This window comes from Procambarus clarkii, chromosome 14 (genome assembly GCF_040958095.1).
Source record: "Procambarus clarkii isolate CNS0578487 chromosome 14, FALCON_Pclarkii_2.0, whole genome shotgun sequence".
Taxonomy (NCBI): domain Eukaryota; kingdom Metazoa; phylum Arthropoda; class Malacostraca; order Decapoda; family Cambaridae; genus Procambarus; species Procambarus clarkii.
The window spans coordinates 41995808-42010607 of record NC_091163.1 but is presented as its reverse complement, the minus strand read 5'-3'; the positions used below and the strand labels follow the sequence as shown (position 1 = coordinate 42010607).

Genomic DNA, 14800 nt, shown 5'->3' with positions numbered 1-14800 from the left:
CCGTCTCAACGTCTACGACACTGCTGTATCCGGTGGGCGCATCCGATCCCACGATCGTCGTCGCCCCTAAATCAACACAACAACTGCTGTATCCAGGACTACTAAATAAATAGGAAACTCACTAAACACTGTATCTAATCTACCCAACAACTTAACATAATCTTACGTTACATTAGCTACTTAATTTAAAATTATATATTTAGAACTTGCCCGAAACGGTATGCGTGCTAGTGGCTTTACAAGAATGTAAACAAGTCTCTGTATTCTCATGAACCCAATGTACTGTACCTTCTTGTATATAAATAAATAAATAATTTTGAATTGAAATAAGTTTATTGAGGTAAAATACACACAAAGGGATGAGGTAGCTCAAGCTATTCTCACCCCGTTCAGAACATCGTGTTAATACATACATAGACACACATCACAAGCAATAAACGTATTACCGAACATTGTGAGAGATAAACATATACATTCCTCCTTAATTTTGAATTTGAATATGAGATGTATGGTGGGTGGGGGGGGGGGGAGAGGTGTGACGTGAGCGTGACGTCAGTGTGACGTGTTGGGTGTGACTGGTGAGGGAACATTTTGGAGTGTTGTTGAGTGTTGTGAGAGAGCGCGGGGAGGATGGCGGCGGTGGTGGAGCTGCTGGTGGCGGGCACCGTCTCTCCTCACCAGCTGGTCCTCTGGCTCCATGGTCACCCTGGGGTAACACCTCACCCCTCACACTGTGTTGCCCCTCACACTGTGTCCCCCCCTCACACTGTGTCCCCCCTCACACTGTGTTGCCCCTCACACTATGTCCCCCCTCACACGCCACCCCTCACACTGTGTCCCCCCTCACACTGTGTCCCCCCTCACACGCCACCCCTCACACTGTGTCCCCCCTCACACTGTGTCCCCCCTCACACTGTGTCGCCCCTCACACTGTGTCCCCCCCTCACACTCCCTCACACTGTGTCCCCCCTCACACTGTGTTGCCCCTCACACTGTGTCCCCTCACACTGTGTCCCCCCTCACACTGTGTCCCCCCTCACACGCCACCCCTCACACTGTGTCCCCCCTCACACTGTGTCCCCTCACACTGTGTCCCCTCACACTGTGTCCCCTCACACTGTGTCCCCTCACACTGTGTCCCCTCACACTGTGTCCCCTCACACTGTGTCCCCTCACACTGTGTCCCCTCACACTGTGTCCCCTCACACTGTGTCCCCTCACACTGTGTCCCCCCTCACACTGTGTCCCCCCTCACACTCCCTCACACTGTGTCGCCCCTCACACTGTGTTGCCCCTCACACTGTGTTGCCCCTCACACTGTGTCCCCCCTCACACACACACACACACAGTGTGGGAGGGTCTTGGAGCGTCCCCCACACTGATCACATGTTGCTGTAGTTGTAGTAGGTTGTATACAGGCTGTAGGCCTAGCTGCATGCAGGCTGTAGGCCTAGCTGTATACAGGCTGTAGGCCTAGCTGTATACAGGCTGTAGGCCTAGCTGCATGCAGGCTGTAGGCCTAGCTGCATGCAGGCTGTAGGCCTAGCTGCATGCAGGCTGTAGGCCTAGCTGCATGCAGGCTGTAGGCCTAGCTGCATGCAGGCTGTAGGCCTAGCTGTATACAGGCTGTAGGCCTAGCTGCATGCAGGCTGTAGGCCTAGCTGCATGCAGGCTGTAGGCCTAGCTGTATACAGGCTGTAGGCCTAGCTGTATACAGGCTGTAGGCCTAGCTGCATGCAGGCTGTAGGCCTAGCTGCATGCAGGCTGTAGGCCTAGCTGCATGCAGGCTGTAGGCCTAGCTGCATGCAGGCTGTAGGCCTAGCTGTATACAGGCTGTAGGCCTAGCTGTATACAGGCTGTAGGCCTAGCTGCATGCAGGCTGTAGGCCTAGCTGCATGCAGGCTGTAGGCCTAGCTGCATGCAGGCTGTAGGCCTAGCTGCATGCAGGCTGTAGGCCTAGCTGCATGCAGGCTGTAGGCCTAGCTGCATGCAGGCTGTAGGCCTAGCTGCATGCAGGCTGTAGGCCTAGCTGCATGCAGGCTGTAGGCCTAGCTGCATGCAGGCTGTAGGCCTAGCTGCATGCAGGCTGTAGGCCTAGCTGCATGCAGGCTGTAGGCCTAGCTGCATGCAGGCTGTAGGCCTAGCTGCATGCAGGCTGTAGGCCTAGCTGCATGCAGGCTGTAGGCCTAGCTGCATGCAGGCTGTAGGCCTAGCTGCATGCAGGCTGTAGGCCTAGCTGCATGCAGGCTGTAGGCCTAGCTGCATGCAGGCTGTAGGCCTAGCTGCATGCAGGCTGTAGGCCTAGCTGCATGCAGGCTGTAGGCCTAGCTGCATGCAGGCTGTAGGCCTAGCTGCATGCAGGCTGTAGGCCTAGCTGCATGCAGGCTGTAGGCCTAGCTGCATGCAGGCTGTAGGCCTAGCTGCATGCAAGACAGGTAGGCCTAGGGGTCATGATAAGTGGAGACGACTCGCTCCAGCCTCGTTGCCTTACTATTTCTTCACTACTCCACTTGCCTTCCTTCTCCACTCACACTCTGGGGTCCCGAGGTCGATTCTCGCACCGAACATTTGTTGGGCGTGTTTACTTACACCTGATGCCGCTGTTCACCCCTAGCAGTAAATAGGTAGTGGAGATATAGGGTAAATAGGCATCCTTGGGGGGGGGGGTGGGGGTCAGTAGTCTGAGCTTCAGGGACCTCGATACAAGCTGTAAGTATATACTGCAGGCTTCCTGTCCCCGACAAGTGGAATAATCATTATATATTATATATATATATATATATATATATATATATATATATATATATATACAGTATATATAATATAAATATATATAAATTAATAAAAGTACAGTCATAGCTAGGCATTTCGACCAAGCTCATTTAATAATAGTTTACAATGTGTATTACCTGAATTTACCTGAAGTAAATATTGTCATGGGCTTATTTATGGTTGGGATGAGTTGGGTCGCGTTTCATTGGGTTGCTTAACTTGCGTCGGGTTAAGTTGGTTTTGGAATGTGTGGGAGAACTTTTGGGTGTGGCATCAACAGTATCTGTGTCAAACAGTTGGTGTGTAACGGTTTTATTGGGACTAATGCAACACTTGTCTGAATAATGAGCTTGAGGGACGGGCCTACGGGGAGGGTAAGACCAGGGTTAGGTTAAGGACCTGCCCGAGACGCTGTGCGTGTCGGTGGCTTTGTAAGAATGTCAAAATGACGATCTTATTTAATCTCGCCAATCCATTGTACCTTCTTGTGAATAAAATTGATTTATTATTATTGTTACACGGGACACTTTGACAAAGTGGGTTTCTCGGCCAGGGCCGGGCAAGGGGACAGGCTAGGCTAGACTAGCCTAGACTAAGTATGTGGGGTTAAGCCCCGGGGGGTGAGCCTATGTTGTCTACAAATGTGACACATCCAGTACAAGTGTGTTTCTGAAGATGCTGCACATGATTAGTGGCTGTTTAACATTGTGAATATTATGCTATGCTTGAGTAAATGTTGCTCTTCTAACCTTGCAATATTTTTTTTATTTATTTATTTATATATACAAGAATTCTTTCATTCTTGTACAGCCACTAGTATGCATATCATTTTGGGCAAGTCCTTAATCCTGTGTTCCCTGGAATACGACCCCATAAAAAATTGATTAACAACCAGGTACATATTTTACCGTTGAGTTAAACAGAGGCTACAGTTAAGGGTTGACGCCCAGTAAATTTTTCCTGGCCAGGATACGAACCCATGACACAGCACTCACGAAACGCCAAACGAGCGTCTTAACCACTATACCATGGAGACTGCTAACAAATATTGCGTGCTGCAGTCCATGTGTGACTTACTGTTGGCTTTGAGAGCCTGTGAGGCAATGTATAATTTGGATTACTGACCTATGGGGCAGTGTTCTCTATTTTGATATTAGGGGAGGAAAATTTCAATTTATGGGGTGACCTATGACAAGTTGCCGGCTTCCTGTCCACATCGAGGCCACTAGGGTTAGTGGCCCTCTGGTAAATCAGGTAGTCGTACTGTTACCTCTTCATTGTGTTCTCTGTGGAATGTTGGCAACGAAGGCAACGTGTGTGTACGGAATGGTTTAAACAATTTGAAAGTCATATTGTGAATGTGAGATGACGTTTTAGTCCACTGTGGAGCCGTCGTCGTGTCACCGCTTGACAAGGGTCCACGACGGACTGAAATGGCATGACTATCACTTAATATGTATATGGGTTGCATTATTTGTTTCTGCCATGGGTATTGTGATATATTCTCTAAATTAGAACTCCAGCTTTCTTGAGGCATTTGTTTATAATAAGAATTTTTAATTATTATTGTAAATTGGCCATATTCCCCAGTTGAAGGAAATTGTCTAATGATTGTGACCTGTTCCAGAGCGGAGAATTAGAAGATTTGTCACCTTTAAGAGTGGAATTTGTACCAGTTTTCCTCAACTTCCTTCGTGATCAGTCGAGCGGGTGAGTATTGTGAAGACTGTTCAGTAGGACATGCCCAGCCGGCAGGGCATGACTAACAAGTTATTCAACACATTGGGCATAATCTTATTGACGCAAACATACGATCCATAAATACTCATACACCGCCTAAGTCAAACAGAAACAAGAAACGAGTACCACTTAGTGGGCCAGCCAGAGGCTGTGGGCCCATGAAGGAATATTCCTGCAAAAAAAAAAAAAAAAAAAAAGTGGAGCTTCCCAGGAAGGAAGCACCAAAGAATGGCTGCAGAGGATTCCCAGAAAAAAAGAGCTAAGTAAACATTAATGAAACCCCCCCCCCCCCTGTAATACTTTTCATAAAATTTTTATTATAAAATAACTGTACCTTGCTATGATTTCAGGACTCAACGTCCCCACGGCCCGGTCCTCGACCTGGCCTCCTCCCTTAGAAACTTTAATGTGTTACTTTTTTTCTTGAGATGTGTGTTAAATATTTCCAAATATTTAATTTAAACATTAAAATATGAACCAAAGTATATGGCTGCTGTTGAAATAAGGCAAAGGAGCTCCATAACAATATTCATTTCTGTACAATACAGCATCTCTACTAGAGTCTCAGCAAATTGAATTAAAGATTCAGTTCTTATGTGCTTTTGGCCAAATCTTAGAGTTATCTTGAGATGATTTCGGGGCTTTTTTTTAGTGTCCCCGCGGCCCGGTCCTCGACCAGGCCTCCACCCCCAGGAAGCAGCCAGTGACAGCTGACTAATACCCAGGTACCTATTTTACTGCTAGGTAACAGAGGCATAGGGTGAAAGAAACTCTGCCCATTGTTTCTCGCCGGCGCCTGGGATCGAACCCAGGACCACAGGATCACAAGTCCAGCGTGCTCTCCGCTCGGCCGACCGGCTCCCTAATGGTCTTGTGATTTATGTGCTGGTTGGTCTTGTGTTCTATCGGTTAATTAACATGACGTCTAGTACTCGTCTAGTATTCTAGCACTTGGTAAAAAGCACAGATTAATACAGGACTAAAAGTTTGGATTTACTAGGGGTTGCTTATGTTGCATAAATGTACTCATTCTTTTACTTTATACTGTAAAAGAAAGTCCATAGTGGGGTAACACTCTGGACTTCCAGAGTTTGGATTTACTATAACTTTGTTTTACTATAGCTTTGTTTACTATAACTTTGTTTTTTAAGAGATCCTGAGCTATTTCGACACAATTTTCACCTTCATGTTCCACAGGTATATGAAAGTTTGGATTTACTAGGGGTTGCTTATGTTGCATAAATGTACTCATTCTTTTACTTTATACTGTAAAAGAAAGTCCATAGTGGGGTAACACTCTGGACTTCCAGCAGTCCGTAGTGGGGAAACATTGTCACATTTTCCCTGAACTTTAACAAAGCCTTTGAAACTCTGCCTCACAAACTATATTTTCTTTTTGCAGTGTGTTACAAGTCAACTTTCACTCTGGTACAACCCCTACCAAGCTTCCAAGCTCAGTTCGTGCAACTAAGTACATTTCTCCCGGCAAGAACCCCAGCCTCCGCATGCACACACGAAAGCCCTCCGTGTCCAAGGGGAAAACATTACAGTTCTTTGATACTGACATAAAGGTGAGTGTTTAGTGAACACTTATGTACTGTATAAACATAACACTTTCTTAAATTTGCTCTGGAATTAAACAAAATACGAAATCACGATAGTGACCAATCAGAGGAAAATTTTGAGGATCTGTTTACAACACTATGAAATAGACATGACAGGATGGATCTCATCAAAACTATTACAAAACTGAAAAGTTTGGAGGATGTTGATCCAGACAACTTCTTAAAAAGGTTAGATGTAACATAAACAAGGAGTAAGTTTCAAGCTCAACAAGCCACAATGTAGGACAAAAAACAGGAGATGCTTTTTCATCCATAGGGACATACTGCCAGCGTTCTGCCCTCATCAAGGCTAGTAGTGTTAGTTGCCCTCGGGTAAATTTACGTACGTATATACAATGATCTGCTCCCTCTACTTGCAATCAAGGATCGTGGGTCCAATCCCTCGAATGGAAGAGAAATGATTGGGCAACTTTCCTTTAACTTTATGCTTCTGTGAGTGCAACTCCATAGTCTCCTGAGACTGTTGGATGCCTACTGCTATGCTTCTATTTACCTAGCAGTACGCAAGTACAGTATTCGGGAGATTACTGTCGTGAGTTTCATCCTGAGGAAGGTCAGTAGTTGGCCGAGGGAAGACCTGGATAACCCCAAACACACACGCTTCCTATTCCTAACAACTCAATTATAACAATGTGTTTTTTTTTTTTTTTTTTTTTTTTGTTAGGCATCTGAAAAAGGCATCTATGCTAGACATTTTATCAGGCAGAGCAGAGTGGCAGTGTGAGACTATATGTGGTGTGAGTGTGAATGATACTCATGACATTATATTGTGCACGGTTTGCTGGTAGGCTGCTTGTGGCACGCTTTGCCGGTCGGTTGTAAAGCATTTGAGATAATGTTGTTAATTTGGTGATGTGTGATGCTAGTGTGAGTGGTAGGTTGAGAGTGGCATGCAGGCCATTCAGTGTCATTAACTTTCATCTCCTGCAATACCTTAAGGTATTCTGTAGGCGAGTTTCTCCTTACCCCACGAAAGTGGGAAAGTGGGAACAATGATAGTATTAATGTAGCCCAATTTTTTCCAGAATACTTCATCAAATGTTCAAGATGTACACTCCTTGGATGTGGACCAGCTAATCCTTGAGTCGAGTTCTGCCCTCACTGCTTCTGTTGTCAACACAAGTCCCCCAGCCACAGCCCAATCCAGCACCTCCATTTCTAGTCCCAGTTGCCGCAGTAACCCGAGACAAGGAAGATACACATCAACGCCTCGTCGTAACGGGCAGGGCATCAGTCCAAAGTTTGACACTCCTACACTTTCACCTCCTGAACGACATCACCGTGGAAAGTGGCAGAGCTTGGATGGAGGGGATCATGGGGGTAAATGGGGCCATAGTAATGAGATAAAGCACAGTGAACAGAGACTCAGTCTGGGTGACTTTATCACAACCGATGTAAAGTTTAGCAATAAAAAGAAGAGTCCGTTGCCCAAGGAAAAAAATAGCTCGCCTGTTCGACGAGCAAGTGGGGGATGGTCACTTCGTCATCAAGAGATGCCTAAAATCTTAGATATCAGTGATGAGGAAGCTTTTCCAGTGGTTGGCAGCACTCCAGTTCAGGATAGACAGCAGAAACGTAGAATTAACCCGACACGAATTATGGCCAGTTCTGTACGTCAGCTGAACAGAACTTTTCCCTTTTCTCAGAGTTCCAAGGCAGTGTTTGGCATTCCACAGAGTCAGTCACCGAGTGATTCATTCATGGCTAGTGAAGAAGGTGACAACAAAAGTATGGAGAAAGAACGCGAGTTGCTGCGACAAGAAAGACTCCGATGGACAGAAGCTAGTAAAGATGCAAGTAGCAGTGGAAAAGTGAACAAATGTAGAGAGTCGCCTACAGGTCAGGTTTTGCCGAGATTGCCTGATAAGGCGAGTAACTATGTCCAAGCTTCTCCTGATCTTGTCAGTAACAGGAATTGTCTCGATATTCTTAGTGAAGTATATGCTGAACTTATATTATATAATATGGCACCTAGTGTTATGGTGGAATTACACTATCTGATACAGTTGCTGACAGTACGAGTGATCGTTGGTTCACAACCGGAAAATAATGAAAACTTGGACAAATTCTACCTTGGCACCACTCATAATTGCGTTTATTTTGCTACGAATGTGCTTTTATTGATAGCAGAACTTTTAAAGCTTTTAGACAAGGGAACACTCCGACTTTTATCAGAAAATCCACGCATTCAGCATTTTGCGGGTGACTTTCAGAGAAATCTGGTGTCATTTCTCGAAAATCCTCCACCATCACTTACGCTAAATTTTGCACCCAAGTCGCCTATTGGAGGAGTGTCGTTTCAGATGGACACTGACAACAGAAACAATTTCCCCAGTGATCAAGCATTTCATGTTTTCCGGAAGCAGAGGGATATGTTTTACGAGGTAAGAAAATCCATTCTTCGATAGGGCTGTCATATGGCAAGTGTAAATTCGGTATATAATTTTTATCCCAATTAATATAACCGTATTTTGAACCATATTATTATATATTTTGTAATCAAGTATTTATCTGCTTACAATCATAATAATAGAGCACTGATAATATTTTTTTTTTTTGTAATCAAAATAATAATTCTAATAATAATTCTAGAGAAACTTACTACAATACTATAGTTCTTGAAACAAGGCGAAGAAAAAGACCCAGTACATGTGTAAGTGTATTATTAAACCCAATTTTTGGGTAGAAACCTACATCCTTTATCAGTGTTTGTTGTAAACAGTACAGAACCTTGTTTACAGCACCTTTATGAAGGACGCAGGTTTCACCCCAAATATTTTGTTTCGTAATACACTTGCACATGCATTGGGTCTTTACTTCATCGTTATATAATTAAGAATAATGATTGTCTTTAAATGTATTTGCAAACACTTAGTGTAGTTAGTCTTATTGGTAACAAGTTTCCATATTCATGACAGATGCTCCGAATTTGGGAAGAGAACCACCTCACTTGTGGCTGGTCGTACGGACAAGGTCTTGGGCCAAGGATTCGGCAGTTGTTGTCTCTTCGTCCAAACTCTGCAAACTTTGCACATTTTGCCCGTCTCTTCCAGTCGCAGCTGCTCAACATGTGTCAGGGTGACAATGACCAGTCCCACTGGCAGCACGATGCTGAAGGTATCGTAAGATGATGCAGTTCTCCCATTAGTAGGCACTGTTGCATCATACATCATAGTTGCCACATTCTCAGATGGTGGCATAGTTTACACTGTCTAGTACCTCCTATGCCCCAAGATGGGGTGCATCAAGGAGTCCCTCTCTGCATCCATGTTGGTTCTCTCTTGTATTACACAGTTGAGGAGTCCCCATCTTTTACAGTAATTCTGTTTGTGCACTTCATTATTTACTGCCTGAATTTCCAGGCAATGGCCTTGTCCCACTTGGAGGGGGGGGGGGAGCCCTGGCCCAGTTGGGGGGGGAGTGTCTTTGCCCATTGGGGAGGTTACCTTACCTTACCTTACCTTTCCTAGGGAGAAGTTATTTTACCTTACCTTACATCCCAGAAAGCAGCCCATAGCAGCTGTCTAACTCCCAGGTACCTATTTACTGCTAGGTGAACGGGCACATCAGGGTGAAAGAAACTCTGCCCATTTGTTTCCGCCTTCGCTGGGGATCGAACCCGGAACCTCAGGACAACGAGTCCCGAGCGCTGTCTGCTTAGCTGTCAGGCTCCCTGACAGCCAGGGAAAGGGAGTGCCCTGACCCACTGGGGGGGGAGTACCATGGTTGCATGCTCTACTTGCCTCTGAACCTCGGTGATGAACAGTAGGCCATAAGTTAGTGAGACATTTGTAGACTGTAATGTGCCGCACATGGTCACTATGGTCTTCATATCCACATTCTCAGCCTACCTAGCAATGACATACTGTTAGATTAACTGGATACACATAGCCCATGGTGTTAGTCACACTCTTCTGTTTCTCATTCATAGTAACTTCACATGGGGCCTGTATAATCTCTTTATCTTTGTGGTATTACCACATTGATACCCAATTGGAGTGTGATTGACATGTCAATTTTTGCCACTTTCTCCAACTTGACAAGACAGATGATGAGAGAGAGACAACTTGATCAAGGAGAAAATCCGAAATCTCTGGTGGCTGGAAGGATGATGTTGAAACACAGTATGACAGTGTTTCAGAGAGTGGCACAGAGAGTGAGTTCCCTTCATTTACCAGACTTTTGGACAAAGTGGAGAGCCGTGCAAGAAGGCTCATCTCCAGTCTTGACCAAGTCTGGTGGGAATGGTCTGAACATCAGAGCCTGCAACACTGTTGTGACATTGGTGGTCTCAACCTTCAAGTCTCATGCTTGAAGTGCCATTCTCAAGAACATCACTCCATCAGCAATCATTCACTCCCAGGGTGACTCTCATCTGGAACTTGTTCACTCAACAGGTTGATACACGGGAGATCAGGTCAATTGATCACATGAAGGCTCTGGCACACAGCTGGCTATAGGCTCATCCTCTTCCTTATATGATTGTTACCTAATGTTGTTAATGAATATAGGCTATTGCTACAAATAATAGGCTCCTGAAATAAATGCGTCTCTAGGAGTAGGTTTCAACTGAGCCGAGATTGGATTACAGCTCTTGCTTGCAGTTTCACCATTTGTTAGCCCATGTGAACCCGTCTTAGTTTAAAAAACAAAAAAAAAAGTGCAAGAGGGAGAGAATGAGGGATTGTATGAGTGAGAAAATGAATGAATGGAGCAGGAAGTAGAGTTGTAGTATGGTATAGCAAATACACGGTTGAACTTACTAGCTTATCCTACCAGTACTCGTATGCTTCTCCTCAAGGTTAAATCGCGCGTGTGTGTGTGTGTGTGTGTGTGTGTGTGTGTGTGTGTGTGTGTGTGTGTGTGTGTGTGTGTGTGTGTGTGTGTGTGTGTGTGTGTGTGTTGGTACTAGTGGGACGGGGCCTCAGTTGTTGGAGCCAAGGATGGTCAGGGTGCTGCTATGTAGCGGCTGCCTGGTGTGCTGTGAGTGGTAGTTGGTGGTCCTTGTGATACTCAGTGGGGCTTGCACAAGCTTCCTGTTTGAGTGAACTGTCTGGAAACATTTGGGGTGGGATTGATGCTTTCTTGAGTGCTTTTCTAGCACTGGAATGACCCAACACAAATGTTTTAAACAATTCTTTTTGCACTGGTGTCGAGTAATTAACAAGTCCCATTGTTAGGGGGGGGAGGGGCAGGAAGCCTCTACTTAAGCTTGTCAAGGTTCCCCTTGCTTGAATTGCTGACCCACAACAATTGCTTAACTACCTGCTACCTATTTACTGCAGGGTGAACAGAGGCATTTGCTCTAATAAAATCCCCTTAGGCCAACTACTAACCTTTCCCAGGTTGCAACCCACAGCAGTTCCTTAACCCAGATCAAAGTTAATGTGCCCTCGTTTATCCTGCCCAGGGATTAAACCCGGGTCCGTCAGTGGTAAGCCGAGGACGTGCTAAACCCATGTGCTAACTTGTGATCCTGTCTAATGGGAACCTTCAGATGTTTTGCCACGGGGAGCATAAGGGTGTTTTAAGCAGGATGGATATGTTGACATTTGCTCGAGCCTCCCATTGGACCTTCCTCATAGCCAAGACTTCATGTTTGTATGTTTGAGGTGGTTGGGTAAAGGTTTCTGGCAGTACACAACATTGGCAACGTTGTATTAGGACTGATAACATTGTTGGTTTCAATATTTTAGAAGATAGGCATTTGTGATGAATGTTTGTGAAGAGCAAGGTTTTGTGTTGATAATGTAGTTGTGTTAAGCCTTTGTTAGCTTTCCTGTTAGGTGTTTTTTATTATTATTAATCCAAGCTTTCAATACCTCAGACTTGGGCTTCCTCACACTCCTCAAAAAGCAGCATCCAGAGAAATACAAGCGACTGTACGAGCGTCTTGTGACTCCTTCCAAACTCGGGGGCCCGTGTCCCCCTCCCTCCTTCCCGGGGTCGCAAGAGTTCTTCCGAGACTTCATCGTAACGGCATCGAACTTTGTTTTTAACCAACATCTGAAGGATGTGTTTATCAGTCATATCCTGATGCTTAACGAACGAGAGTTCGTCGTTACGGAGCCGGAGGATGGAGGTAAGCACGTGATGCTCACTAGCAAACACTTAAGTATGATATCATTACAGTATTTTTGTTTATATTTTGGGACCAAACTGTTTGTTTTGAATCTTTATGAATGTGAATGTGTTGTTAAAATATATACTGTGTAAAATTGCAAGTTCTTATTTAAGCTATTTTTGATGACTGCATGCATTGATCAGCTTCATCAATTTTGCTGTTTGCAGACTGTATTGACAGTGCAGTTTATGGGGAAGCCCGATCTGTTGTGCAGAATCTTCGCATCTTGGCCAAATTCTTGGGTTTCATAGAATTTCTTCCATATCAAACTTTGGAACATATCCCAGAAAGTGTCATGGCAACTCATATTTCTCTACGGAGTAAGGTAAAGCTTGAATTGCATTTTTTTTTTTCTTTCTTTCTTTCTACCACAGACGTGGCCACACATTTACAATGCTAACCAGCATATATACATTTTCTTCTGTCTTCCATGGACAGGGTTAGAGATGTGTTAAACATTGTTAGTATTTTTTCTGTGAGGAGTCCCTATGGCTCCCTGGAGCTATTGGGCTAATGTGTGATATATTAGACCGGGGCATTAGTCTGGAGTTCAGCCTACTAGGGACCACGAGCCAGAACTTGGTCCCCTCAGAGAGGAGACCAAGGGAGAGGGCACCCAAGAGGAGAGGCACGGAGAGGGCACCCAAGGGAGCAATGGCCCTGAAAACCTCCCCCTGTGGTTGGGGTTTTTCCTTATATGCCTTCGACCGGGGTTAAGCTCCCAGAAAGGTAGGCATAACAAAACAAACCCCACATGGTAAGAAAATTACAACTAGAAACCAAAAGAGAGGCAGAACTCCCTCCAATCCCAATGAAACAAGCACACGTCACACTCCACCACCGCGCCGCTCGTCCGCATATCCTACCCCTTCCTGAGAGGGGGAGGAGGAAGCCCCAGACCTCCCTGCGTCGGCTACCTAGCACTCTAATTCATTTGTTAATGTACTCGTCTATTTGTACTTGCATAGTTGTGCTTGCAGGGGTTGAGCTCTGGCTCTTTGGTCCCGCCTCTCAACTTGTGGTCAGGGGCAGACATCCCTGGTCCTTTCAGTTCTTGTCTCGTCTGGCCTCGATTTCCAAGACGGTGTTTTACCTTCGTGGCAATATCTGCAATGTTGTGTGTGGTGGTCAGGTATCCTCATCAGTGCCAGGACTGCATGTGCTTAGGGGCATCCTTCCCTGGGTGCCCTGTGAGTACTGCCCTTGCGTGTTAGGGGTTCCCTTCCCTGGTGCGTTCGGGAAACCATTTCCGTAGGGTTTTTTGCTGCTTGGCATTTACCTGCCCTTGGGGCCAGCAAGGGTTTCGTGGCCCTTGTTTGGCTTTGGGTAGGGAGTAGTATCGTGCTGGTTGGGGCATCAGGGTGTTGTGCAACCTGCCTACCTACACAGCGGTCAGTTCCTTTTCCTCTGGAGTCATACTTTTGCAGGTTTTTTCTTTTGTTTTTATTTTTCTTGCCTGGTGGGGGTCTGCCTGGTGTGGCTATTGTTCTACTTATAATATTTTGGTTGCCTTCTGTTAAGCCGCTGTGATTGTACACATTTGCAGGGGTTTCAGTGTTTCTCTCCTCTTTGGTAGCTTTGGGTCTTTGGGTCGCCCGGGCTTCCCGTAGCAGTCGGCTTACGGGCCCCTGGGAAATTCTGTTGGGGCTCAGTGGACCTATGGGTGCGTCTGCAGAGTTCTAGCTTGCCTCGTGCGGGTTCGAAGGTTGCTGTGTGCCCCTGTCTCAGGGTGACAGTCTCCTCTTTTGCCTCCATCATGCTGCCTGTTGGGTCAACACTCCTTTGAACCAGAGTCTTGACAGTTGTGTTCTCTGCTTGTTCTTCAGTATTATTCTGATAATGATAGGGTACAGGCAGCATCTGCATTGTATGCTACGTTTAGGTTGCTGCAATGCGCTAGGTTGGTTTACCACCCAGATGCCCCACAGCTGCCCCGCTTTGGTTACTGGGACCCAGACCTGGACTTCAACTTTGGTTCAGTCCGTGCTCCCTGGTCCTTTCCCTGTTGGGTTCAGTCCGTGCTCCCTGGTCCTTTCCCTGTTGGGTTCAGTCCGTGCTCCCTGGTCCTTTCCCTGTTGGGTTCAGTCCGTGCTCCCTGGTCCTTTCCCTGTTGGGTTCAGTCCGTGCTCCCTGGTCCTTTCCCTGTTGGGTTCAGTCCGTCCTTTCCCTGATGGGTTCAGTCCGTCCTTTCCCTGTTGGGTTCAGTCCGTCCTTTCCCTGATGGGTTCAGTCCGTCCTTTCCCTGTTGGGTTCAGTCCGTCCTTTCCCTGATGGGTTCAGTCCGTCCTTTCCCTGTTGGGTTCAGTCCGTCCTTTCCCTGATGGGTTCAGTCCGTCCTTTCCCTGATGGGTTCAGTCCGTGCTCCCTGGTCCTTTCCCTGTTGGGTTCAGTCCGTGCTCCCTGGTCCTTTCCCTGTTGGGTTCAGTCCGTCCTTTCCCTGTTGGGTTCAGTCCGTCCTTTCCCTGTTGGGTTCAGTCCGTCCTTTCCCTGTTGGGTTCAGTCCGTCCTTTCCCTGATGGGTTCAGTCTGTCCTTTCCCT

The 14800-nt window shown here is 46.1% G+C and overlaps 1 protein-coding gene across 2 annotated transcripts in view; it reads left to right on the top strand.

Moving 5' to 3' along the window:
• The first annotated feature begins 571 nt into the window (after nt 1-571).
• The window catches only part of dlt (codanin-1 like protein dlt), a 150464-nt gene continuing 136235 nt past the window's right edge, over nt 572-14800 (top strand). For both annotated transcript variants that reach the window (XM_069324547.1, XM_069324548.1), the window contains exons 1-7: nt 572-711; nt 4400-4482; nt 5915-6083; nt 7163-8521; nt 9056-9254; nt 11965-12219; nt 12429-12586. In XM_069324547.1, the coding sequence (XP_069180648.1) occupies nt 631-711; nt 4400-4482; nt 5915-6083; nt 7163-8521; nt 9056-9254; nt 11965-12219; nt 12429-12586 (2304 nt within the window). In that variant the 5' untranslated portion in view covers nt 572-630. The remainder of the gene's footprint in view (nt 712-4399; nt 4483-5914; nt 6084-7162; nt 8522-9055; nt 9255-11964; nt 12220-12428; nt 12587-14800) is intronic.